The sequence below is a fragment of the Homalodisca vitripennis genome, chromosome 5, assembly GCF_021130785.1.
Source record: "Homalodisca vitripennis isolate AUS2020 chromosome 5, UT_GWSS_2.1, whole genome shotgun sequence".
Taxonomy (NCBI): Eukaryota; Metazoa; Arthropoda; class Insecta; order Hemiptera; family Cicadellidae; genus Homalodisca; species Homalodisca vitripennis.
The window spans coordinates 112,556,437-112,582,514 of record NC_060211.1 but is presented as its reverse complement, the minus strand read 5'-3'; the positions used below and the strand labels follow the sequence as shown (position 1 = coordinate 112,582,514).

Below are 26,078 nucleotides of genomic sequence, written 5' to 3'. Positions count from 1 at the left end.
ATTGTGTATTACTCAGCCGATATGTGGCCACCAAGTAAAGTTTGAGGACTTTAGCTGCGCGCGTGACCTTTAGTGTGTGGTGATAGGTGGGAGGGGTGGCGGGGTAGCATTATGCGCTGCGTCCCAAAAACATTTCCTGTGACTCATGGGTAAAACCCTCCTTTCAGGAATCGTACTGACCCAAATAACTCATCACACTCACTACAATCAGTCTGTTTTGTGACAGTGCTGATTGTGGTGGAATTAAGTAATAAGAGAATACCAAATAATAGCAATAATAAGGACTTATCCTTGTTTTTCAGGTGTTTTAGATTTGTTTAAGGTGTTTTAAAAAATAAAGTATTTGTCAATACTAATCTGCAAAACGAAATCGTGAGTTTAAAGTCGTTGAAGAGGTTGTTGCGCCTTCATCTCAGCGGCTAGCACGTAAACGCAACCCGCCACACAGATAGCGATTATTTGTTGAAAGGGTAGTATTTGGGCCCAACAAGCACAGCTAAATTCCTCCAACTGTAAGTGGTGGGGTTTGAAGCCTAGTGATGCCAAATAAAATTATATAGCCTAGGTACCAGAATTTCCCATGACAAACTTAAACTAAAAAATTTGAAAACTAAATTTATGTGGGCGCCTGTGGACCCCAGTGATTTGCGAAGGTTCAAATTATATTATAGTGAAGTTATATGTTTATATGTAAAAGAAGTATTGGTTTTTATGTATGCATTTAAGATTATGTAAAATAACTAAACTTTATACTATGTTTGAGCAGTGTAGTACTTACGATTACTTTACAGGGTAACCATGTCTGACAGTATTTAAAGAATTCTCGAATGGCTTACCACCATCAAGGGTCATTATCTTGTAACCATTTTAAACATTGTTCAATGTTTAAAAATAAATGTTGCTACGAAAATCGCATTGTTCATTACCAATGTTACTAGTCTTCTCAGTGCGTAAATAATTTTACTTTATTGTTTAAAATATAAAAAAAAATATTATTCTCATAAATTAAAGCAGCTGGCAAATGATTAATTATGAATATCCATAGGTTAAATGTTTTTATATTCAATAATTTAGATATTTACTAGCTGTTTCCCGCGGCTTCGCACGCGTCTCTTAAGCTTTGCCCGTATATTTCTTTGCCTTCAAATAGTGTTTGGATATTTTAATATACGTAACTACTGTGTTGTAATTGCAGTTTATAATGTGCAGGCGCTTTGATAACTTTTATATCTTGCAGTACAGCCTGGTGGTTAGTTACATCAATGGGCATTGCGTATAAACCTTCTACATAGAAAAATACAAATTTTCATAGTGATCGGTCCAATAGTTTCTGAGTCTATAAAGGACAAACACACAAACATTCATTTTTATATATTATGATTGCAGAAACAGTTTAAACAAAATTTGTCGTTTCTCTTAAGCTTACTCTATGCTTTAAAACTATAAGTGTAAAGAAATTTATATATAAATATATTTTTTGTCGCATTATATATGTTTACAAAGAACAGCTGATTAAAAATTTGAAAAGACTCTTTCACTTAATAACATATGTTTGCTGCAATGCATTTCTTACGGGTATTTCTGTAACCAGTGGGGCGGAATCCTGAATCGGGAAAGGGATAAAAAGTATCCTATAACCTTCTACAGATCAAGACGAACAAATTAAAAAAAAAATTAGGCGAATCCGTCCAGCCGTTTGTGAGTGATGCTGTTACAAACGAACAGTTTCATTTTTATATATATATATAGATAGTTAATTGATAATAACATAATATTAATAAACTTGTATCACTTTTAATCTTTTATTTTACGTACGATGTACATTTCGGAATCATTGATTCCATCTTCAGGTACAAATAAGGTTAAGTTAAAAATCAATGATTCCGAAATGTACATCGTACGTAAAATAAAAGATTAAAAGTGATACAAGTTTATTAATATTATGTTATTATTATAAAACACTTTTAGTGGCTACATCTCTAACATGGATCAAGTTAATTGATAGTTGATTTGATGGTGTTGGTAGCCGCTTATTATACTGTAGCCAATTAGGTTTAGCTTAATATCAGATCAACACCAAATCTGCAAGTGTTAACAGTGTGCACAAAAAATTGTGAGTTTTAATAGGAAATACAAAAAAAGCTGTTTAGGTATAATAGATGTTTAACCCTTTGCAATACTCACATTATATCAACACCAAATCATATGTGTAAAAGTTAGAGTAGTATTGATAATTATCCACAATACATAGCTGTCATGCCTATATATCCCTTTGCATACCATACACAATATAGCTACAGTTGTTAAAACATGTAACCCACAATGAAGCAACACCGAGAATTGTTAAGGATTAACAATATCTGTGTGTAAAAGCTAGTGAGGAATTGCCAATTCACAATACTACAACATACAATAACTGGTGATATATTGATATTTAACCCTCTGCATTCCCTCATGCAATATGGGTACATATGTAAAGGCTTGTAATTTTCATGTTGCATGGATACTTGAACTATAAGGGTTAACAATTTGTACAATAGCTAGTAAGGTATTGGTTGTGGATTAGATGTACAAAAGAGCTTATATATTCTTGTAACACCAGTAACACAAGATAGTATATTAAACTACTGAAGTTTACATTATTGGTGTATTATTTAATTGATTTTAATTCACAGACCTGCTTAGTAGCCAATTGTGTGTGGTTCCTTTGTTTATGCAAGGCTTTTGAGTTATATAAAAGAATAATATAATTTTGTGAACAGAATACACTGTTCTTGCTAAGTTGTTTGAAGTCCATTAGTATTTGAAACTGGAACATCTGTCGACAAGATCAGCCTTCTCCTAGATCGTAAGGAAACACCTTGTTAGTCAATATTAGCTAATATGGAGAATAGTTTGATAAAATATTGAATCCTATCAAATAGGAAGGGATTACATTTCAGGGGATACATTAGTAACATTCAGCTTCAATATCAGAGTTTCATAAAAATTAGATATATTTACATTACTTCTAGGTAATTTCATAGAAATCAGCTAAAATTAACGAAGAATGTCAAATTTAATCATTAAGAAAACAATACCAAATTTATCAAAATCTGTAAAAGTATGGAATGAATTGTTATGTTTCTTCTAAATAGTATTATTGTAACTTTATTGAAATACAAAAGTTAACGCTTTCAGGTGTTGTGACTTACCGGTACGTTACCGTCAGGAGTGAGCCCAATATGCATAGAATTAAACTGAAACGCAAACAAAATTTTTATTACAAATTTGATTGAAACAATTTTAATAAACTGCAAAATCAAAACTTACAATATTTTACCATTTGTTAATAATAGGATTATTATAATGAGAAGTAAGTGGTTGAAACAACAGCTATGACTGAGTGACATCACAGATCAGAGTACATCACCACATAACTGAATCAGCTATATTGCCTTTCTCCCATCTTTCCACTTCCACAAGTAAGCATCTTAAATCTTCAACGACTGCCACCTCTCAGTAAAAACTGTTCTCATTCAATACGAATGAAAAAACAGCTTATTAAAATTATTTTTAAAACATACCGGTACATCTTCATTCTTTTAGGCCAGGCAAATAGGTGACACACTGGTACATCGCTATTCCTTTCTTGCTAAACTCATACTCTTCAAAGGTTTAAATATCTTTCAAATTTCTTCATAAATATAATTCAGTGGCATTATCCTATCATGGTTGATAGGCTATGCTTTAGTTTAAATATGTTATGTACAACAATAGCAATTGTAAATAGTTTTTTTTTTAATTTCACTTTTTTTCCCTTTCACATTTTTCATTAATGGAAAGTTTAGCACATTTTCTTTCTCTCTGGTGACTGGGATGGCCTCCTTTATTTACCACAGAAGTTGAACTCATTTCACTTCATCTTAATAATTTTATTTCTTCTACTAAATATTTTTTATTAATGGTTGATAACGGAGTGGATACCTTATTATGTACCTACTCAAGAGCATCTGCAGAAGCATTACTATTACATAAAAAAAAACTACATTTGCATATTCTTGTGAAATAAAAGCATCTATCTTAGGTTTTTTCAATATGTGAATAAAAAAATAATACAACTATTTAAATAGTCATTATTTGACAATACCTATGTTTAAACTAAAGCTTAAATCCTAATTACTGATAAAATAAGATAGTGCCATTGGAGTATAGTACTGCTAGTATTTTAAATATTTTTCAGCCCTATTTTTATCCAATACAGGAAGAAGATTTATTAATAAAAAGGAATCAACTCAGTCAAACCATGAAAGACAATGAATTCAGTATCATTGAGTGTGAGATTAGATTGCCAATATTTGAATTATCTATAGTGTATTAGTAAAATTGTTGGTTGCCTTAAAATTTATTACTAGTAGGTGAAAATTGTCACCAATTTGAAATTTTATTTTAGCGCAGTCTCTTGTATAAAATAATTAAAAACAAATTTTTGTGTTTATGTATACATCCTTACAAAACAATACTCTTTGAATAAGTAAACTTAAAGGTCGAAATTTGAAACTCTATCTCTATACTGAATTTAAATATAGTAAATATCTTTCCATTGAGAATCGCTTTCTATGCCAGAATGTTGTCCACCATAGAGCACCATAGTCCACCGAATCATTCTGAGAACGGTTCAGAGAGAGAGAGTTGTTCCAATACATCGAACAGTCTAATAAATCCAGAAATAGGAATGGAACCTAACCTTAGTGAATGTGTTAATGAAATTACCGATGACAAAATTAAAACCCCATCTTATGTAGATATTGTTAAAACCCGAAATTCTAAACGGCTTACAAATAGAATATGCCAAGATGTAAATAACAAAAATGTTGAAGCAAGTCTAGGCTCAAATAGTGACTCGGACACTACTCGGACTGAAACCTGCTCTTTGGTTGCAAGGGACGATGTTTCTCCTTCTAAGACAGAAAATAAGTTAAATGAAGATTGGCAAGCTGTTGGGCCTAGAAGGAAAAATGTGAGAAATAAAATAAGAAAGCTGGACAGTGAGGTTAGGAATGGACTTGGCAAGGCTAATCTAGGCCTAAGCAAAAATAGGGTAAGCCCATACCCAGAGTCATCCAAATACAAAAAGAAACACTCTATTATAATCGGTACAAGTGATAGTGTCTCATCAAACCTTCTCGGTGCTAAGAAGGCTTGGTTTCATTTGGGAAAAGTCGCTATGGGAACGAGTGAAGAGGATGTTCAATGTTTTGTAAGTAAAGCCTTTCCTAATATTACTTTTAGTGTTGAAAAACTTGAAAACAAGGGAGTAAACAAGAGCTTCAAGCTAGGAGTAGATTTTTTTACATAAAGATAAGGTTATGGATTGTACCCGCTGGCCCAGAAATGTAACACTGAAGCGTTTTTTATTCAGAAACACACAAACTCTCAGTGTAACTTAGTTACTCATTTGTCTAACATTCAGTCTAGTGATATTATTATTCCTCCTAGCCTAAACTCCCAAACAACTAGACATAGGTCTAAGTTAAAAAAGCCTATGAAAAATTATAGCTCAGACAAGGTAATAGCCTCAATAAATGTTCAATGTTTAAGGACAAAAATGGAGGTTCTATCTTTCTTTATATTGGAAACTAGACCAAATATACTGTGCATTTCAGAGCATTGGCTAGTTAAAGATGAAATTGATGTGTACACCCAAATTGAAGATTTAATTTTGGCGGATGCCTATTGTAGACAGGAACATAAAAATGGAGGCACAGCAGTTTATGTTAAAAATAATCTTAGATATAAAAAACTTAACCTTGAACAATTTTGTAAAGAACTAACTTTAGAAATTGCCGCTATTGAGCTCTTGGACTCTCAAATGATCATCATGTCGATCTACCGCTCTCCTGATGGTGATTTTGAAGAGTTTATCCAACTTCTGGACAAATGTTTTACTTTTCTTTCTCGAAATAAGAAAAAACTTGTGGTCTGTGGTAACTTTAATGTACACCTGGAAGAAAAATCACGGGAAGAGAACATTTTTACAAACATGCTCATTAGTCATGGCCTATACATTTCAAACAGAGTACCCACAAGAGGCCCAGCGTGCCTAGATTCCATGGCTACAAATTTTGATTCTTGGGATTATAAGGTGGAAGTCATTGAACCTATGATTGCGGACCATAGTGCAGTTATTATGACAATAAAGTCAAGCTTGGAAAATGGCAAACACAAAGAAGTTTCATGGCATGATAAGTATAGTTTTACAAAGCGCGTCATCAAGGATGAACAGCTGCCTTTACTAAGGAGGGCTCTAAAAAACGTAAACTGGCCAATTGAATTGGGTGATCACTATTTATCTGAGCACTCCTTTGATAGATTTCTTCAAACCTTTAATTACAATTTTGACATACTTTTTCCATTAAAACCTTTTAAAAAAAAATCCAATAAATGGAACTAAATGTCATTTTAAAGATAAATCTTGGTATACGGCAGACTTGCGCAGGCTTAAAAACTTAGTAGTTCTTCTAAATGATCATTATAAATCAGCAGTCTCACCAAAAGACCGTGATGAGTACTATGCATTATATTGTAAAACAAATAAACAGTACAGACTGGAAGTAACAGAAGCTAAGAAGGCCTTCAACGTCCACACCATCAGGTCATCCTCCAACATGTGTAAAGCGGCCTGGGATATTATAAACTCACACAGACCCAAGAAGCCATATGCTTCCTGCTCAGAAAGTCCCGACAACATAAACAATTTCTTTATAGAGGCTGTTGAAGAGATAGTGACAAACCTTCCGGAGATGGACTTTAACCCTCTGCATATTGCGAATAGGCCTAAGCCTATATTAGACCACTGTCTAGAGGTGCAGCCACTAGATATTATAAAAATAGTAAATAGGCTAAAGAACTCTAGAAGCCCGGATATCTATGGTGTTCCTTGCTTTGTTTTGAAAGCGGTGATCCATAAAGTAGCAAACCCTCTATCAGTAGTAATAAACAAGTGTCTTAGTCGAGGTATCTTTCCAGATGCTTTGAAGATTGCACGCACAGTCCCCATCTACAAGAAAGGAAATCCTGAGGAACTGGTGAATTACAGGCCAGTTTCAGTTCTGCCAGTGGTGTCTAAGGTCATGGAGTCAATAATGAAAAAACAGTTGGTTGATTTTTTTGAGTCCAACAATCTGCTCAGCAACACCCAACATGGCTTCAGAAGTGGACGTTCTACAACCACTGCCTTATTATCCATAGCATCAAAGATAATGGAAGCTTTCGAGGCTGGCAAATCAATGGCTCTTGCGCTCTGTGATCTGAGCCGAGCATTCGATTGTGTGCCGCATAAGATACTACTTAGCAAGCTAAATTCCTATGGGATCGAAGGAACAGTTCACAAAACTATTTCCAGCTATCTCGAAAATAGACAACAGAGGGTATCGCTTGGTGGGGCTACTTCAGGAAGTAGAGAAGTCATGCATGGAGTGCCACAAGGTTCCATCCTGGGACCTTTGCTCTTCTTAATTCTTGTGAATGATTTAAGACTGGGAGGCAGGGCAGTGCTGTTTGCAGATGACACTACGCTCCTGTCCAGAGGAAAGCTGATACACTCCGTGCTTCAGGAAGCCGAGGACTTGTTAGCAGATGCCAAGAGGTGGTTCACCACAAACAAACTAAAATTAAACGAAGAAAAAACACAACTGATATTCTGTACTCTAAAAAATGGAGATGTCATAGAGGACTGTGATGAGGCCGTTAAATTACTCGGTTTCTGGCTGGACCCGAAGTTAAATTGGAATTGCCACATAGACAAAGTCTGCACAAAACTCTCCAGGGTTATCTTCTTGCTGAGAAAACTGAGAAACATGGTACCAGAGCGGTGCCTGGTAACGGTGTACCACGCACTTTTTCACAGCCACCTAGCCTATGGTATTCTGCTCTGGGGCCATGCATCAGCATGCAGCAGAATACTTGTTCTCCAAAAGAAGGCGCTACGCATCATTACATCTTCAGACCATCTGGAGCATTGTAGGCCTATTTTCAAACGCCTCAAGGTATTAACGCCTCAAGGCCAATATGTAATGAACTCGCTTATATACATAAAGGAGAATGAATCACTGTTTGGGAGAAGACAAAATGTCCATGGCTACAACACCCGCCATGCAAAAGACCTAAACACCCTTAAATGTTGACTTTCAAAATCGTTGAACAGTTTTCCAATAGCAGCGGTCAAACTATACAACAGCCTACCGGAAAGCATCAGAAATATGAACACTATTAAGTTCAAGGAAGCCATATGGTCCAGACTTACAAGTAGGCCTATATATGCACTCAAGGAACTTGAAGATGACCCACTGTTCTAGTCCTGCCACCATAAACCTTTGTAAATAGTGTATATAGTTTTAAATACTTGACAAAATTTTTCTGAACTATTGCAAACAGTTTTAAACAAAATTGACACAGTCTATCTGGTTTTATCAGTCAAAGACGAAGACATCAAGTATCAAGTAAGCAATTACGAAACCTCTCGCACTGACCCGAAGTCTAGCGTGCTTTTAATGTTGTATATCTTTTACCTACACAAAAACATAGATTTGTGTTTGTATAGAATTTTTTGTAGATCTAATAGTTATGATTAAAATTAAAGTTTTAATTTGAAAAAGTAAATTAGAATTTTATTGTGGGTCCCATGCTATTGGGAAACTTGGGGGGACCAAGTTAGTAAAATGTTAGTTGCAATTATAAAAAAACAATTTTTTGGAGGTGGGAATTAATTTTATTATTTATTAGAGATTGAATGTTAAACCTTTATTTTTAAGCTATTTACATTAAACAAAATAAGTTATTATCAAAACTATAGTATGAATAAATGCTCATTATTTGTTTTAATCTTCAATTTAAATTACAATTTTGTGTGTGTGTGTGTGTGTGTGTGTGTGTGTGTGTGTGTGTTGACAGTGCGTGTGTGTGTGTACTTTACTAAACATTATCAGTAAGATTTCTATTGGTATTAAAAGCGATCAGCTAAGATTAAGTATAATTTAATAATAGCCATTAATGTGATAATAGGCCACAATAGTTAAGATAGTATGAATTATTTTCTCATTAAGATAAAACATAGCAGACTAACTGTCTTTTGTGACTCAAGGGGAGTTTCTTCTAACAAATAGGAATCTAAATATAATTTAAATCCTGTATTTTAACTGCATTTCTAATGGTTTCAGTTAATCCTTTTATCTTTTAATTAGTTTTGAATGGGTTTAATTTACAATGGAAGTGTATAATCTGATAAGTAAACTGAGGATTTTGTTTTAATGTTATTTAATCCTTATAGATAACATACAAATTTGATTGTAAATTATAATTTTGTATTTTTACACTTTTTTCCTAATATACCTTAATTATTCAACTCTTAGATGACAATTTAAGCAAACATAATTCCCCTATTCATTAGTAGAATGAAGCTTGAACTTCATAAATATTTATACTTTAAATTTCATCTTAACTTGATAATAAAAAGTAATAATACTATCATTTAATTATTTTAATTTACTAGCTGTTAACCTCTACTTCGCACACAATTTTCAAAGTCAAAGTCCTTTTCTACTTATTAAAGGCACTACGATGTAATATGATGGGAGTCCTATAAAATTGTTAAAATATAAGTAGGCATGCACCAGCTAGATATTATTTAATTAAGTGCTCTTGGATATGAGTAACAGAGTTTAACCCGACTTATATTATGGTTTGCATGTGTATGAGCATTTTTTTGTTCAAATTCATTATATTTCCATAGCCACAGCTGAGTCTGTCTTGTTACCCTGATCAAGAAAATTTACTGAAACAATTCAGGAAAATTACTTCAGTCAAAAAGCTTTTCCTTCTTGCCCTTGTCATATACTCCTGATCTAAGATATTTCCAGTATCAAAGCAGAGTTTGCCTTCTTGTCCTGACGAAGAAAATTCAATTATACATAAGACTGAGAAGCCTACTAAAAGGTGCCTACTTCAGCCGTTTAAATTCACAGTTTGGTTTGCCTTATTGCCCCGATCAAATAAAATATATATATGTAGCTGTCAAAAATCTATTTTGATCAAAAAGCATCTTCTCTGGGTCTTGTAATCAACTCTCAGTTTAAAATATTTCCAGTGCCATAGTTAAGTTTGCCTTTTTGTCCCGATAAAGAAAATATACATACGTAAGTTAAACTCAGTACCCTATTATAGTCTAGGGATAATCCTACCTATCTGCTTCCGTTACATGTAAAGGGGAAATCCTTATTAAGTTCAGACAACATTTCAAAATAATGGTTTATAAAGTTTTGCATTATAAAAGTCTTGGTTTTCGGACTGTAGTCAGAGAAAGAATATATCATTAAGGTATATTAGTGTTCATTTCTCTGTTTTCCATAAGCCTCTGTTATAAAATGCCATATCACAATGTCAAGGAAGCCCATGAGTTTGAAGTACCTTATGTGAAAACATTCAAAGCTTTTTTAGTAAGGTTGGTTTTATAACAGTGTTTAATTAGTATTTACAATACATTAGATTCGTTACTGGCACAATCTGGAGTAAAATATAGATATTAACATTTTGTTTGCTATCTTTATTACACTACTGATCAAACACTGTAATAGCTTATAACATTTAAATGTAAACATATATTTCAGTCAATAAGTTGAACTTAAGCCGAAAGTGTCAACAGCTGTTTGGTGTCAGTTAAATTTGGATTATGAAACATAAATAGTACAATTTCCGTAATATTCCAGGTAACTTTTCTGATCTTTCTTTTGATACAAACCTTTCTAGAATTTCAATGAATATTGTACAAAAATAATTAGCCAAATTGGTGCAGCCGTTCCCAAAATTATAGCACTTAGCAACACATTTTGCTATTCATTTTTATTTATAAGACTAGCAAACACGCAAGCCCTGTGATATTTTTCAAACAGAATTAGACATATCAGGTACATATTATTTCAGTATGTATGGTTGAGAGATTCAAATGTGATATACAATTTTGACTGGTTCTATTTTAGGTTTTTTTTGTATGAAACAATATGTCTCCTAAAACATAATTTTTCAAAAAGTATCATCTTCTGTCTGTTTAAAATTACTTTTTTGTCTGAGGTATTTCCAGTGCCACAGTTGAGTTTGCCTTGTACCAGTTCAAGAAAATATATAACTACAAAAACCAAGTTTGATAAAAAAGTCTACTTTTGGCTCTTAATTTACTTTCTGTCAAAGATTTTTCAATTGCCATTGTTTGCATTTTTGTACCAATGAAGAAAATATAACTTACATACGACTGAAAAGTTACTGCGGTCAAAAAGAGTAATTTCCAGCCAATTAAATTCACTTCTGGTCCAATTTATTTATCTTATTGATGAAATATATACATATGTTGATTTTCTTGTAATCTACTTCCGGTATAAGATATTTTAAGTGCCATTGTTAGAATTTGTTTATTTTGTTCCAAAGAAGAAAGTATATATACTTACGATTTAAAAATTACTGCAGTCCAAAGTCGATCAAGAAAAAAACACATATATAGAGGTTTTCAAAGAGAATTTATATTAAAAACGTGTTTCCAGTGTGTTTTCTGGTCCTAAAAGTGATTTTGATTTTTTTACTCTAATGAAGAAAACATGTGCATGCTCAAGCTAAAAATTACATCTACTTCCCTCATGTTTGCTTCTTGTATAAGGGGTTGAGTGTGCCATCCCTTTGCTTTTCTTTTAACTACTGTAAAAATGCCTTACACAATCTCAAGGGAGCCTACTAATTTCAAATACCTTATATGCAAAAATTCACAGCTTTGTGCATTAAGGTGGGGTTTATAACATCGTTTAAATAATATTTCCAATGCATTATATGATTTATTCACCACTGTGCAATATAAAGTAAACATTAGATAGTGACATCGTCTTTGCAGTCTGCTTTATACTACTGATCAAGTACCTACTGTATAATTATTTAATATTTTCTAAAATTTATATGTAAATAAATGTTTTCACCTCTCTGTAACTTAAGTTGAAAGTTTCAACAGCTATTTAGTATAAATTAACTTTTGGATTAAATGTTGTAAATATTATAATTATTTTCCTGAATTATTAAATATTCTGGGAAATTTTTGCTATTTGTCTCTTCATCAAAACCTTCCTTGGATGTACTAAAAGAAAATAGCCGAATTGGTCCAGCCATTCCTGAGATCAGCAGTCAGCAACACATTTTTAGCTATTCATTTTTATGATAATATTACTGTTAGTGTAGATTCTATACTTTTTATTCTTGGATAAAAGTATGGAATTTTTGCAGAGTATTTTTTCTTTTTCCAAATTCTATGGCAGATTTGGTTTTGTAATTGTGTTCTGCTATAGCCTTATATGTTCACTTTATCGTGTAGACATGAACCATTTTGTTCTCCATGTATAGACTCATCCAAAACTACATGGAATTTCGAAGACTCCAAGTGTACACAGAGAAGTCATATTGTTTATTGAACTCAAACAGTTTTCACTGTGTTAGCTGGCTTGGAATACTGTTGTGATATAATGCCTTTTTAATGCCTCACCTATTTTATCAGTTTTATCCCTTGGATATGAGGAAGATAGGTCGGTTTTGGACATTCTCCGTTTTGATTTGAATCTAGTTGTGACACACTCTGGCACCCGACTTTCATAATTTCATATTGATGCCTCACTTCAACTCAAGTGTACATACAGCTGATTGTTTATTATTGGCTGTTTCTAATATTTGTTGACTGGAGATGACTCTCTACAGCTTTAATTCTGTTAACAATGTTCTGATGCAGGATAAACTGGAAAGCTTAAATTAATTTTTTATCAATATTTAACATCTTAGGATTGTTTATACATCAATATAACTATATAAATACTAACAATTCGATTTATATTTAAGTAATTGTCACTACAGTACATTATTAACACCTAACTTCTCTTGTTGTAGGTGTTATATAAATTTAAGTTCTCTGAATGAAAGATGCAGATTTTTATTTTCTTATTTTAATGTATCAATGAATATTGGTTTTCATCTTTCTGTTTTGTTTTATTAATACTAAAATGTTAATTAAGACCATAATAAACTAATAGTTAGAAGAACCATAATAATTTGATTTAATAGTATTATCACATCTTTGAAACACTATAAAAGTCTATTTATTTCACTTGTCAAAAATGCAAACTAACTTTCATTTTCTTTAAATTAAATTAGCTTGTTTATAAATCATTTGCTAACGCTCTACTAAACTAGCACATTTTTAGTCCAATAACGAAGCTGTGTGTGTTTTATATTTATTTATTGATATAATGTAATATAGTGAGCTTAGTTTTCTTAATGATGACTGTCAATTAGTCAATATAGTGGTGGGCAGAACTAAGTCATTGGCATGTCTTGTGTAATAATTAAGTATGTCATTCAATAAAACTTGTAAAAACATCTAAATTCTCTTGTACATATATTAAGTTTGGAAAAATGCACTAGTCGTAATGTTATTAAAATTAATAAAATATTATTTACAATTATCCCTGTAACCCAAACAGTACAGAATTCTTATAACCCTCCTCTGCCATAGGAAAACTTTTTCTGTACCTACACTATCACCCCATAATATATTTGCATGCAACAAATGAGAATGAAAACTGTCAAAGTCTGCATTTTTAATTAAGTTAATACTAACACAGCTCTTAAGTTTGCGTAGTAAAAAACAAACTCTTGACAACTTTGAAATTAAATTATTTGTATGTTCATATCATATAAACTTATGATATAAAGTGATACCTAAAAGCTTTAATGGCTTCAAAATAGAGCCAGAACTGAGTAGAGTCTCAAGGAGACAAGTACTGGAGGGTAATTAGGTTTCCAACTCAAGTTATGCTAGTGGTGCTTTTGCAGGCTATCTCAATGCTATTGTCTTATCTAGGCATTTAAAATTCTATATAAACTTGATCTATTACTACATTTTAACTTTTCATTCAACTCCTTATGCCTCTCTCTTTCCTTTTGGAAGAGTGTTGCAAATCCTAAGCAATTTTTCTCATTTAAATGTGTACAAACATTCTCTTAACCATTCTTAAGATATCATACACTCTTACATGCACAATTACTTTGTTCATCTTAGTGACGAGTGTTGTCAAATTACAATCATTTTATTATTTTACGATGTTCTCAAATATATTGGTTGTTGACATGGCGATAGTGCTAATTCTTTTATCTGTCAAGAGACAATAATTCTGTCCAACTGATAGTGGTGCTACTAATAGTTATTGTTTGTTGCATGTTTCCACTGAAAGTGAGCAACTCAAACAATGTACTTGTTTCTTTGTTTTTCACTCTAATTTTAATCTTCATTATTTAACCATATGAATATAATTGAATTTCTCTTTCTTTAAATTGCATATTGTAATTAAGTTTATCAAGGCAATTAAGAACAGTAAAATATATTAATTACTGTTATTGCCCTAACAATTGATTTAAAAAATCTAAAGATATTTAACTACTGTATACAATTTAGTGATATTTGTAGGTATACTAATCAGAGAGACAAAGTGGATAGGTTTTGAAGTTACTTGAAGGGTTAGAAGAAGGACTAGACCTAATGAACAGGAAAGTCTGAAGGTAGATTGATTTGGCATTTGAATGTGTGGCAGAATATAAATATTTCACTTTAGCAATTACAATTATTGATATTGCAGATGGAAATGAAATCAACAATAGAACAGCCACAGCACCAAGAACATACATTGTCTTTAGAAAACAAAAGTAAATCTTTATCTTTTAGTAATCATTTCAATATTATTTTGTGACTTGGAAACATGGGTACCAACCAGAGGCTCAAGAGAAAACTCTTATTTCTTTTGAAATAGAGTCTTGAGATAAATGTGTGTTCCAGTCGGAGATAAAAGTGAATGGAGAATCCAACAGAGAATTAAGTGACAACTTATGTGCCCAGACATTTTGACATTGGTTAAGATTCACATATTTAGATATATTAGTCATCTGTGGATAAAAGAAGAACCTGTGATAATCAAGAGTGTTTACCTACAGAACCCAGAAGCAGGGCAACTGCTCAGCAGATCGTGAATGAGGTGGAGTGACCAAATTGACAAGACCATGGTTAGAATGAGAACTACACTACAGGCAGCAAGGATAGAAAGGAATTTACAGGCATTATTGTTGAGACCAAAAGCCTACTTAGATTTAAGTGTCCAAGAAAGTATACAATGCATGTAATTAGAAACATTAAATCTAGGTCTAAAGATGTAAAAGCATATAATGACATCTTCGTACACGGAAGGAAAATTGTAAATTTAATAGTATCTACATAGTCAAACAAACAAAAGCTAGATTTCTTCATAATACAAAAACAGATGTACCAATCATTATCAGATATGTCGTAAATAACTACAACCATACTCCACTAACTGAAATTATGAGATTGTACATTATAAATACTACTGGTTGATAACAATCCCAATCTTGTCTTCATTGTAAGGATTTTTTAAATATTCTTTTAATTATTGTTGCTAGCATGACGGCTTAAAATTTTTACATAACATAAGAGGGCTAATCAGAAAGTAAGGAACGTTTTGGAATTTAAAAAAACCCAAGTACAAGAAAAAAATTTTATTATATACATGTGAAAGAGGGACTAAAATATTACTTTTCTACATAACACCAAACAAATTCAGGCTCTTATAATAGTGGGGATAAGCTTTGAAATTCCTGTGTAATAGAATTCTGCCACCTGTTATCTCAACCACTTAGTAAAACATGCCTGGAACTCTTCATCATTGTCAAAACACTGTGTTGTTAGACAGGTCTTCATTTTTGGGAACAAGTGAAAATCACTTGGAGCAAGATCAGGTATAGGGGGGATGAGGAAAATGTTCCCAGTTGAACGAGTTTAAGAGTTCTTGCATACAGTTTACCATGTGAGGTCGGGTATTGTCATGCAAAAGCAAAATTTTGGATGACAATTTTCCTTAGCGCTTGTTTTGGACAGCTCTCTTAAGATTTTACTATTTTTGGCAGTACTGCTCAGAGTTAAGTGTTGCACCATATTGTAGAAAATCAATAAGAAACTCGGTTATTGTGAAACAATGCTATCACAAATCATTTGATCAACTTTGGCGACCAGTTCATCAGTCACAATACTCGAACGTTTACTATTCTGTTGATCATGAATGTTTGTTCTGCCATTTTAAAACTGAACACACCACTTCCTGACAGAACTTTCAGTCATTATGTTGTTCCCGTACACTTCATACAGTGCCCTATAAATTTCTATTGGTTTTAAGTATTTTGCCAACCAAAAACAAATCACAAACTGCTCTTCACAGCTGGCGGTATTTTTTATTGCAGAACACATTTCAAATTTTAATATAACAAGAACAGGTAGGGGTTCCTGCTGTCACGGCTGGACTCTGACTGAGGTGCCGAGCACAACCACACCAATATATACGCGATTGGTGCACGCCTGGCAGCATCAGTTGAAAACATTCTTTACTTTCTGAATAGTCCTCATCATCCATATCATTATCATTTTTATGATTTTGAAATTTTTGACAGCAATTATTTATTTTTTATTTTATTACAACATTTTAAATCCGTTTTCCAGTACTGTGTGAAAAAAATCAAAAACTGTTATTTTTATATTGTTGAAGTCCCACTTCCTTTTAAAATAACATCTAAACGAAATGTGTGTTCCATGTGTTTGATTTTTAAAACCCATTAGTGCATAAGTATTAATTTTGTATTAATTAATTTGTTTGTTGAAATATAGCTAATTACAAACAAAAAACATGGGAAAATAGTTTTAAAATTTCGAAATCAGAAACTTACGTACTTAGAGGATGTCCGATTTATCAAATGCTATGCATTTGGAGTACTTTATTATCTGATTATGTACATCTTAAATGTAGTCAATTTATGGGATTTATGGTTTATGGTTATAAAAATCAGTTTCACCAGACTGATCTGGAGAAATAATATGCATTTTTAAGCTCAGTGAGAATTTCACCAACAGTAAATCTAAAAAATACAAATATTATTAGTAATTATCGCATACAAGTGTAAATTTGAAATAGTCAAACTACCTATTGACCAACTTATATTGTTACAAATTAAACTAAAAACAATATCTACGCTAACAGAAGTTACAAACACATAATGTGTACAAAGCAAAAAGCTCATATGGCTTTTTCCAGTGTTGTTGTACTAAAACTGTGTTTAAGTACATTACTCAAGTTATGTTTAAATCCTCATTGTTTACTATGCAAGTAGTTTAAATAATAATCATTATTTTAGTATGTAATAATCCAAGGTACAGTTAAAAATATTTTAAATGTACTTAACTAGTTATTGCTTATTTATTGAGTTCGGCTTATTGAGATTAAACCTATTATTAATATCTTCCTAACCTTTTTAATTTTATGTAAACTACTCTTTTAATTCACTTTGTCTAAAATTGAAGCTAATTTTCAAAGTTTTGTGAATTACCGAAACTGTAATACTTTTGATTTAATTGCATTATATTCGTATTTTTAAGTTGTGTTACAATTTAATGTTTATGTTAATTTTTTCAGTTTTTTTATTCATTTTATACTTGTCTATAAGTAAAGTATAGGTCTATAAATTTTTATTCACAATATTACTTATTATAAAAGTACCAAAACTCATAAAAATAAAGTCATGAACATGGATTAATAATATACAATGTCTTAAATCAAATATCTACGCCAGTGTCGTAAAATGCAGTACATAATATTATCACTCAATATTTCATGAATATTAGAATAGATTTTATTAAGTAGCTGTTGAAACATTTCTTCATACTTTCATTTTGTAACATGTTTGGAGAAACCAAAAGTAGTTTTACTATAAAGTTTTGTACATACACATATTCATGTAAATATGACTCTTTTCAAATAAGTTGAGAGAATAATGGGAGATATTAATTAAATTTGTATGACTTGTGTTGTCTGCATGTCATTAAATCTTTGATAGTATGACAAGGCTTTATGCTCAGTTCTTAAAATTTCATAAATATAAGATTGTAACCAATAATAGTGTAAATGTGGTTAATAGTTTTCTCGCTAACCAATTCTAATCATTCTTAAAAAAATGTGAACCACTAGTTAAAACCAACTAACTAGTGGTTAAAAGGAATGACTAACTAGAAGGAATGGAAGGACCGTTTGTGGTCGTCTGTTTGGTCCAAGTGTTTAGATAGAAACACTTCATTTAAATTAGAGGAAATAACCATCAATGTCTTATTTCACAAAACATTGTAATACATCTTTCATATTTTTGTTGAGATTAAATTAAATAGAATTCTTAATGCAAAACTTAAGTTTGATGCTTATATAGTTTAAGGTTCTATCAATTCTTATTCTTAAAATTTAAATTTAAATGTCTCAACTGAATTGTGGTCATTGAATATATATATTCAATTTCAGAAATATTCCTATCCTGGAAACAACTGAATTAATTCAGAAACAGTGTAGTATGTTGACATCTTTTTAATTTCGAACAGGTAGATTATGTAGAATCTTGGAGCATTGGAAAACAGGTTTATTATAGTATCAGGCACTTCACAAATAATTTGTGAAGATGATGGAATCTTTGATTCAGAAAGGCCTTGCACAAAATAAAAAAATATATTGGAAAATGTTGTATTCGTTTATACTAGGTAGATTATGGTTAAACCAATTTACTAACTCTTCTATTGTGTTCTTTATTTATTGAAAATTAAAGATTCACCTTAACAACCTTTCTTACATATACTTTAGTTTTTGTACAACATTTAAACTTGTTAGATAAGTTTTTAGCATTTACCTCTAGCTGCAGTATAACATATTATAAATACATAACATTTGAGCATAGTTTTTTATTTATTTCAGATAAATCAATGTTAAAATAATTTTGCATTATTTCAGCCCACAATGGAATACAATGAAGAGGAAGATAACATTGAAAATACTAAAAGAAGTAGTAAAGAAAATTTGCCGTCAGAACATACGACATTATCTCCATCCAATGAAGCATACTATGCTGACAACCGAGTTTTAATTCCTGACATAGATACAGTAAGTATTAAAATTGTTTACTAGTTTCACAAGTCTGATATAATTAACATAGGTAATCGTGTGACAAGATGTGAAACTAAAAGGGTTTATTTATAATGCATGTTTTATATCATTTATAGTTTTTACCTAGAAACCCAATTATTTAACTCTCTCAGTGTAAGATAATTTATTTAATATACTTACAAATTAGCATCAATTTGAAGGCAAACTAATAAAAAAAAACATAGGTGGTTTGATATCTTAGTAAAACATAGTAAATTGTACATTGTTTTCATTCTGATATTAAAGTGATATTTGACATATTATTTTATCAACATAGGCTTAGAAGATAAACACGTGTCAGTTTTCTTGTTATATTTAACCCATATAAGTGTTATCACATATTCAGTATGATATTTGCCACTTATTGTTTTTCACTGCGGTTTTGTATTGAGTGATCTTGAGTACTCTCACTCTGATTCTGCAACATTGCATGCCGCAGTGAACACATTCATACTATTTTAATTAGTTAGATACCAAGAAATTGTTACCAAAATTTCAAAATGGTAAATATGCTTCTCCCAAATATGTGGCTTAATTGTTAGTATCATCCCGAAATTTCATTTAAATAAATTAAACTGTCTTTGAGTTAACTGCATGAAAAATATTACATATATAACTATTTAAGTACATCCAGAACTCATGCAATTTTTTTAGTACAATCTGTTGCATGTTAAGAGATTTTTTAAAATTAATTTCTTGTAATGAAAATACTTAAGCATGAATAATATCCAATACGAATTGTATTAACATATGTGTGAGATATATATATATATATGCAATTTTATACATGTTAATATTTGATTTTTGTTTTTTTAGGATAGATTTAGTTGGACAAAATTATGGGCATTTACAGGCCCTGGTTTTTTGATGAGCATCGCTTACTTGGACCCAGGAAATGTTCAGTCTGACCTTCAATCTGGGACGATCGCCAAATACAAAGTAAGATTATCTGCTATATAACTTATGCTTTACAAGTTTAGGACCTTATAAACAAATTTTCCCTGAAAACAATTAGATGATTGAAACAAGAGTTATTTATAACATTCAAAAACGAGTAATAGACAATTGTATGTTGAGAAATGAGTATGTCTTCCTACACGACTTATCCAAGAAAACAATAAAAAAACAAATATCGGGTTCTCAAAAGTGAAAAATTAAGTATTTCTAAACCACAATTAAATGTTTCTACATACAAAATTTACATTTCTAAAAACAAATAAATAACTTTTTATCAAGAAATAAATTTAACATTAGAAATTACAAAAATAAAAATCTTACAATTTTAAGAAAATTGGAGTAATTATCTAATTGTATTTTAGTATAGAATAGATTTAATTTTGTGGTAAAGCAGAGCATTTTTATTACTTCTGCTTTATTAAAAGAAAACGGAATATTGCATAAACAATTGCTTCAAAAATTCACTTGTACCAACATTTTGGATACTCACTTTCCCATTGTGCCATCGAGCATAATACATTCCCCTAGATTGCTTTTTGATCTTTAAGTACAATGTGGAACAAAGTCTGCAAATATTGTCCATTTGGTCCAAAATGATGAGTTTCAGGATTCCTTACTGTGAGCCCTTCTCTTTCTTCTATATTTATTCCTCTGTGGATTCTAATTAGCCAAAGAACCAAACTTTGCATTATAGTTTCAATGTTTGCTCTTCCCCTTGGCATGTTTTAAACTCTATACAACTTGTTATTTTCGTCTACTGAGTCTGTGGGAAGGACTTTTAGTGCAAGAAGTTGATATACAGGGTGTCCCTATGTAAATAGATTTGAAAAATTTGTTGCTAATGTAATAAATGGATCACCCATGGTAAAGTGGTTTCACCTAGGGATGTTCATAAAGTCCATGCTGCTTCTCAACTTAGTTCAGATTATTATTTCAAAGGCTATGTAATTAGATGAAAATATATTTAGAAAGTTGTTAACAGAGCCAAGCAAATTGCTAATAATGATTACATAGTAAAATGAAGTATCAAATCAAAGGCCACTGGCGGAAATGTTCTATAAGATAATTTACGAGTGTAAAAAAAGCTATAACAAGATTATGCTAAATATAAAAAATAACTAATTCAATGGAAGATGTCGAAGTTTTTAATTCTCATTTTAATAGCTTAGCTCCTAGAGTAAGACAACATTTAATAAAAACATTACATTTTCACCAAATCTTAGTCATTGTTCCATATTAAATTTTGATCCAGTTAGTATGAAAGAAGTTATATAAAATTAATACTCATATTAAATAATAGACCAGCTTGTGCAGGGGATGAGAACCCTATTGCACATCATAAATGTTCTGTAAATGTGATTGCTCCAGCTCTTATCTTAATTATGAATAAATAGTGAACTCAAGCTTCATTTCCTAAAAACTGAAACTTTCAGAAATCAAAGCAAATATTAAATCAATAGTCGTGACATTTCATAAATCATTCATCTCTCATTTATTATAAATATAATATAAATCGCATAGAAATATAATAATATAAGCTACTTTCAAATATTTTTCTTGTTAATGTTAAGATAATTTTATTATTAGTTAATTTTAAATTAATTTTGTGTTCATCCATCTTATCACCATATCCTTAATTTTAATTAGCTAGTATTTGGCTGCAAGAGTCATAGTGACTGTATGTTCCCTTTTTTTAAGGCCTTTTTGATAAAAATACCTGTAGTGGAGTGTACAATTTTTGTGAGACCCAACCTTTATTATTTCATCAGAATTTCATACCCACGGACTTTCAACTTTCCCAATTATAAATTTTTTAAAGACTATCATTCACCCAAATTTTAATTTTGAAGAGATACATTTTTGTTATTAATCAATATTCTGATACATCAAAATTCTGAATATATCTCTATTCTATGAACAGTAATAAATTTATTACAATATTCAAAAATAGCTGGTACGATCAACCACCTCTGAGTGAAAATCTTCCCTGTTCTACTACTAGCTTGGTGTATCATCATTACAACATTTATTGAATTCTATTACCTAACTTATATTTTAATTGTTCAATTACTATATTTCAATATTGTACCAGAACTCCAACATTGTAATCTTAACTTTTTTATATTTTAACAAGAATTCTTCTGATTAGCTATAACAAATTAGAACTGAAAGAAAATATTCTTTTGTTATTTCGAAAGAAAACAAAACCAGAGTATCTATTTATTCCTTTAGCTTACACATTCTAGTTTTTAGTCTTTATTAATATATAATAATAATTGTACAAAGTTTAAACGGACATCAATAATTAATTACCTGTATCTATTCTCAGTACAATATAAATTATTGTTGATAGTCATAAATATTACTTATAATCAAATAATGTATTGGATCCTACATTATTTTTGGTGTATATAAACAACTACTGTTTTGGTTGCTCACAGGATAAAAACAAAGAAGCACTAGAATAGCTGGGAAAGCACTGCATATTGGAAACAAAAAATATTAGGAATAAAAAGTCAAAGACCTAAACATAAAGAATAATTCACAGACTTTCATTTTAATTAAAACATCTGTACAGATAACAATTTTATGGTGTATTGATTTGCACTGGTAAATGGATCAATTGTTATTGTTTGGTCATGCTTAAGATGTAAATGGACCAACCAAGAATATTTAACACTGCAAAGGTTTAAAAAATTTTAATAAATATATATATATATATATATATATATATATATATATATATATATATATATATAGTTTTAATGAGAGAATTGAAAATTTAAGAAAATAAATGTGTATGTGAGGCTGTGTAAATTATTGAAAATGTTGATTTACCAGTGAAGATGATAATTCAAATTTATAATGATATAAACAGCTTTGTTTTTTATTAGAATACAAAGTAACAATTTGAAAATGTTTGGTTCAAGAAAGTTTATCTCTTTGATGGATGGGAATACAGTTTTTTTATCTTAGGTAGTAATTTAAAATGTATCTATTATGAATTTATTTGTCACCTCGTACAAAAAGTTGTAAATATTTTTGGTTCATGTTTAGCTATTATGGCTGCTGATGAGTGCTACGATATTGGGGTTGGTGATGCAAAGACTGGCAGCCAGGCTGGGGGTAGTTACAGGGTTACACTTAGCAGAAATGTGCTACCGCCAATACCGTACAGTGCCAAGAATCTTCCTCTGGCTAATGATAGAGGTAGCCATCATCGGCTCTGACATGCAAGAAGTCATCGGCACGGCCATTGCCCTCTATCTACTGTCCAACAAGTTGTAAGTGTTCCTACGTTTGACAAAGTGTACAATAGCTATGGTTGTTGAGGCAGTATATACTTTAGGGGCCACTTAAGTGATATTAAATATTATCTAAGTCTTTAATTGATAGGGTTTCATAAAAAATTATCAAACAGGCAAATTTTATTGATTGGAAAAAGGGTTATTTATTGATTGCAATAATTAATTCAATGATGAATTGCTTTTTTATTGAAATGATTATGATCAACGTAATAGTTATGAACTGCAAACAAAAGAAATAAGTAAATTGTCAGACTTTATATAGTTTGTTCCATAAATTAAGTAAAGTTCAGACATCTTGCTAATTGTCTCACTGTGTGCTCTTTAGCTATCGTGGAGGTTTTTCGGTATTTTGACACAGCTACCAGTTTTATAAACTTTACACATACGCTCAACCGTTTTGTAGTTAGTAGCTGAACTGTTGATGTTAGAAACTGATTTTTAACCATTCATTATTAATATGAACAAAATAAAAAAGTAAATTACATTTTCTCCTAAATGAAACCTTACCGGTCCAAGATCAACAGTCTAACTCTACAATATTTTCAGCAATTCACACTTATTTAACAAACAATTTTTTAGGTTTTTTTTTACTTTTAGAGCATTTTTGAATGCACACTTTTATTGAAATATGTAGTAATATCTGTATTATATGAAATATGTTTAACTTGCTGACCTCACATGACATAAAAATTATGGTAACATAACTAATTCTAAATTTTGTTTTGTTTTTCCAAGGATTCCGCTTTGGCTTGGTGTTTTGATCACTGCCATTGACACATTCTCATTTCTTCTTCTGGACAGATATGGGCTCAGAAAGTTAGAACTGTTTTTTGGCTTCCTTATCACTGTGATGGCAGTTTCATTTGGCTATGAGGTACTGTTATTATTTTACTATCCTGTACTATTGCATAGTCAATAAATATCCATTTCTTAATTTATGGATTAAACTTAAATCTTCTATTATTTTAGGATACAATGCATTTAGAATTATACACTCAACATTTGTATTGAGGGATGAGTAACATATTTTTATTGTTTCATTAATGTTATAAAGTCCTTAAACTGTTGTATATACTAGTTACTAAGTATAATTTTGTTAAGCACATATTCATTCTTTTATTTAGTATTTTTTATTTTGAGGATGAAAGATTTAAATTAGTAAATGAGGTTAGCAACATTCTTATGCCTGCTAACCTTTAACCCTTTTACTGCCAGCCATTTTTTTATTGTACCAGCCAAGATTGCCAAGGAGGAAAATCACTGTTGTGCATTCATTTACAAAAAATGCTGTATCTTTTTTATTTTTCATTAGATTTTGCATGAATTTTGATTTTATTTACTCGTATTTAAATGCTGTTTTTAAATAATAAAATTACATTTTAATTTGAAACAAACTCATTATTTTATTTTAAAAAATTATATAAATAAAAAATAAATAAAAAAATAAAAATTGTGTTTTGGCATGTGATAATTTATTTTTAAAAATTAAACTAAAATTATGAGCATGATATCATTATAAACTAGAGCAATTGCTTAGAACATATACCAAATTTGAAGGTGTTACCTTGAAACATAGCTGCACTATGAGGATTTTCCCAAAACTCAACACTCCTCCAATTTCTGGACATTTGATGTACACTGCAATGTTTCACACGAAAACACTTTTTCTTATACCTCTGTTCATTTATTAGTTTATAAAAAGCAATAACACATATATAGCAATAACAAATAAAAAAGTACACAAAACCTAAACCTAATTTCTACATATTACAATATTTAAACGTGCCTGATGTAAGTTTTTAGCACCTTGTGCTGTCCAAAGCAGGTGGCATGCACACCTCTTTTGCATGCCACACAAATGGTCCTTGATTTTTTTCTTGACCCACCACTAGCTGTGCTTATTTTGCTACAAACAGAGCAGTTCCTTTCCTTTTTATCTGGGCAGAGTTTCCATTCCAAATCGCTGGGGCCCATCTCCACCTCCAACATTTGCTGTTAGACGTAATGGCACATCTACATTTTTTGCTTTTAGCCACTCTGCTGCTAGATCTTCAATTATAGAGGAAGTAAATTGCAGTCTCGTCATTTCTTTACCAGTGCAGTTATGTTTGTTACAATATATATGCATTTTAGGATAATCCGAGAAAAAATGTTGAACACTACTTTCTTCCAAAACTTAACGGTACGTCGTTCATCTAAGTAAGCATACAACATTTGATCCGACGTGTCTATTCCTCCCATGAACATGTTATAAGAGTTAATAATTTCTGGCTTGGATTGTACTGTTTCTACATTTTGGCGTACTTTTCGTTTTTGAATGGACAGTGCGACTGATTTTGTAGAAAGCAAGATAACCGGATTTTTTTGAGATGCTTTTTCTCTGTATCCAAGAAATAGCATGTTGCCATTTCTCAGGTACTTCTTTTCTCCAATTTTAAATTTTTCCTTCAATTGAGTTTGGTATAACCTTTTCTGTTCCTCCTCACTGTGCCAGTTACAAAGGTGTCTTTACTGTATAAGAATTGGGCCAAGGAATACTCATAAAAAAATTGTCGACAAAGAGGTGGTAGCCTTTGTTGAGATACTGACCAAGTTCAAGAAGTTTTTTTTGACAACATTGAATGCTAGGCCTACCTCTTTGTTACCATCGTTAGCTTTAGAACCTTTGTAGCAATAAAAACCCAGACAA

General features: G+C 31.1%; 1 protein-coding gene across 9 annotated transcripts in view; it reads left to right on the top strand.

The window, feature by feature from the left end:
* Positions 1-26,078, top strand: part of LOC124362720 (protein Malvolio-like) — a 93,068-nt gene that overhangs the window by 24,647 nt on the left and 42,343 nt on the right. For 8 of the 9 annotated variants that reach the window (XM_046817451.1, XM_046817447.1, XM_046817448.1 and 5 more), the window contains exons 2-5: positions 18,933-19,082; positions 19,941-20,063; positions 23,139-23,365; positions 24,125-24,263. In XM_046817451.1, coding sequence (XP_046673407.1) covers positions 18,939-19,082; positions 19,941-20,063; positions 23,139-23,365; positions 24,125-24,263 — 633 coding nt within the window. In that variant the 5' untranslated portion in view covers positions 18,933-18,938. Of the gene's footprint in view, positions 1-18,932; positions 19,083-19,497; positions 19,628-19,940; positions 20,064-23,138; positions 23,366-24,124; positions 24,264-26,078 lie in introns of those variants that run through there. The other variant, XM_046817450.1, reaches the window with a different exon arrangement.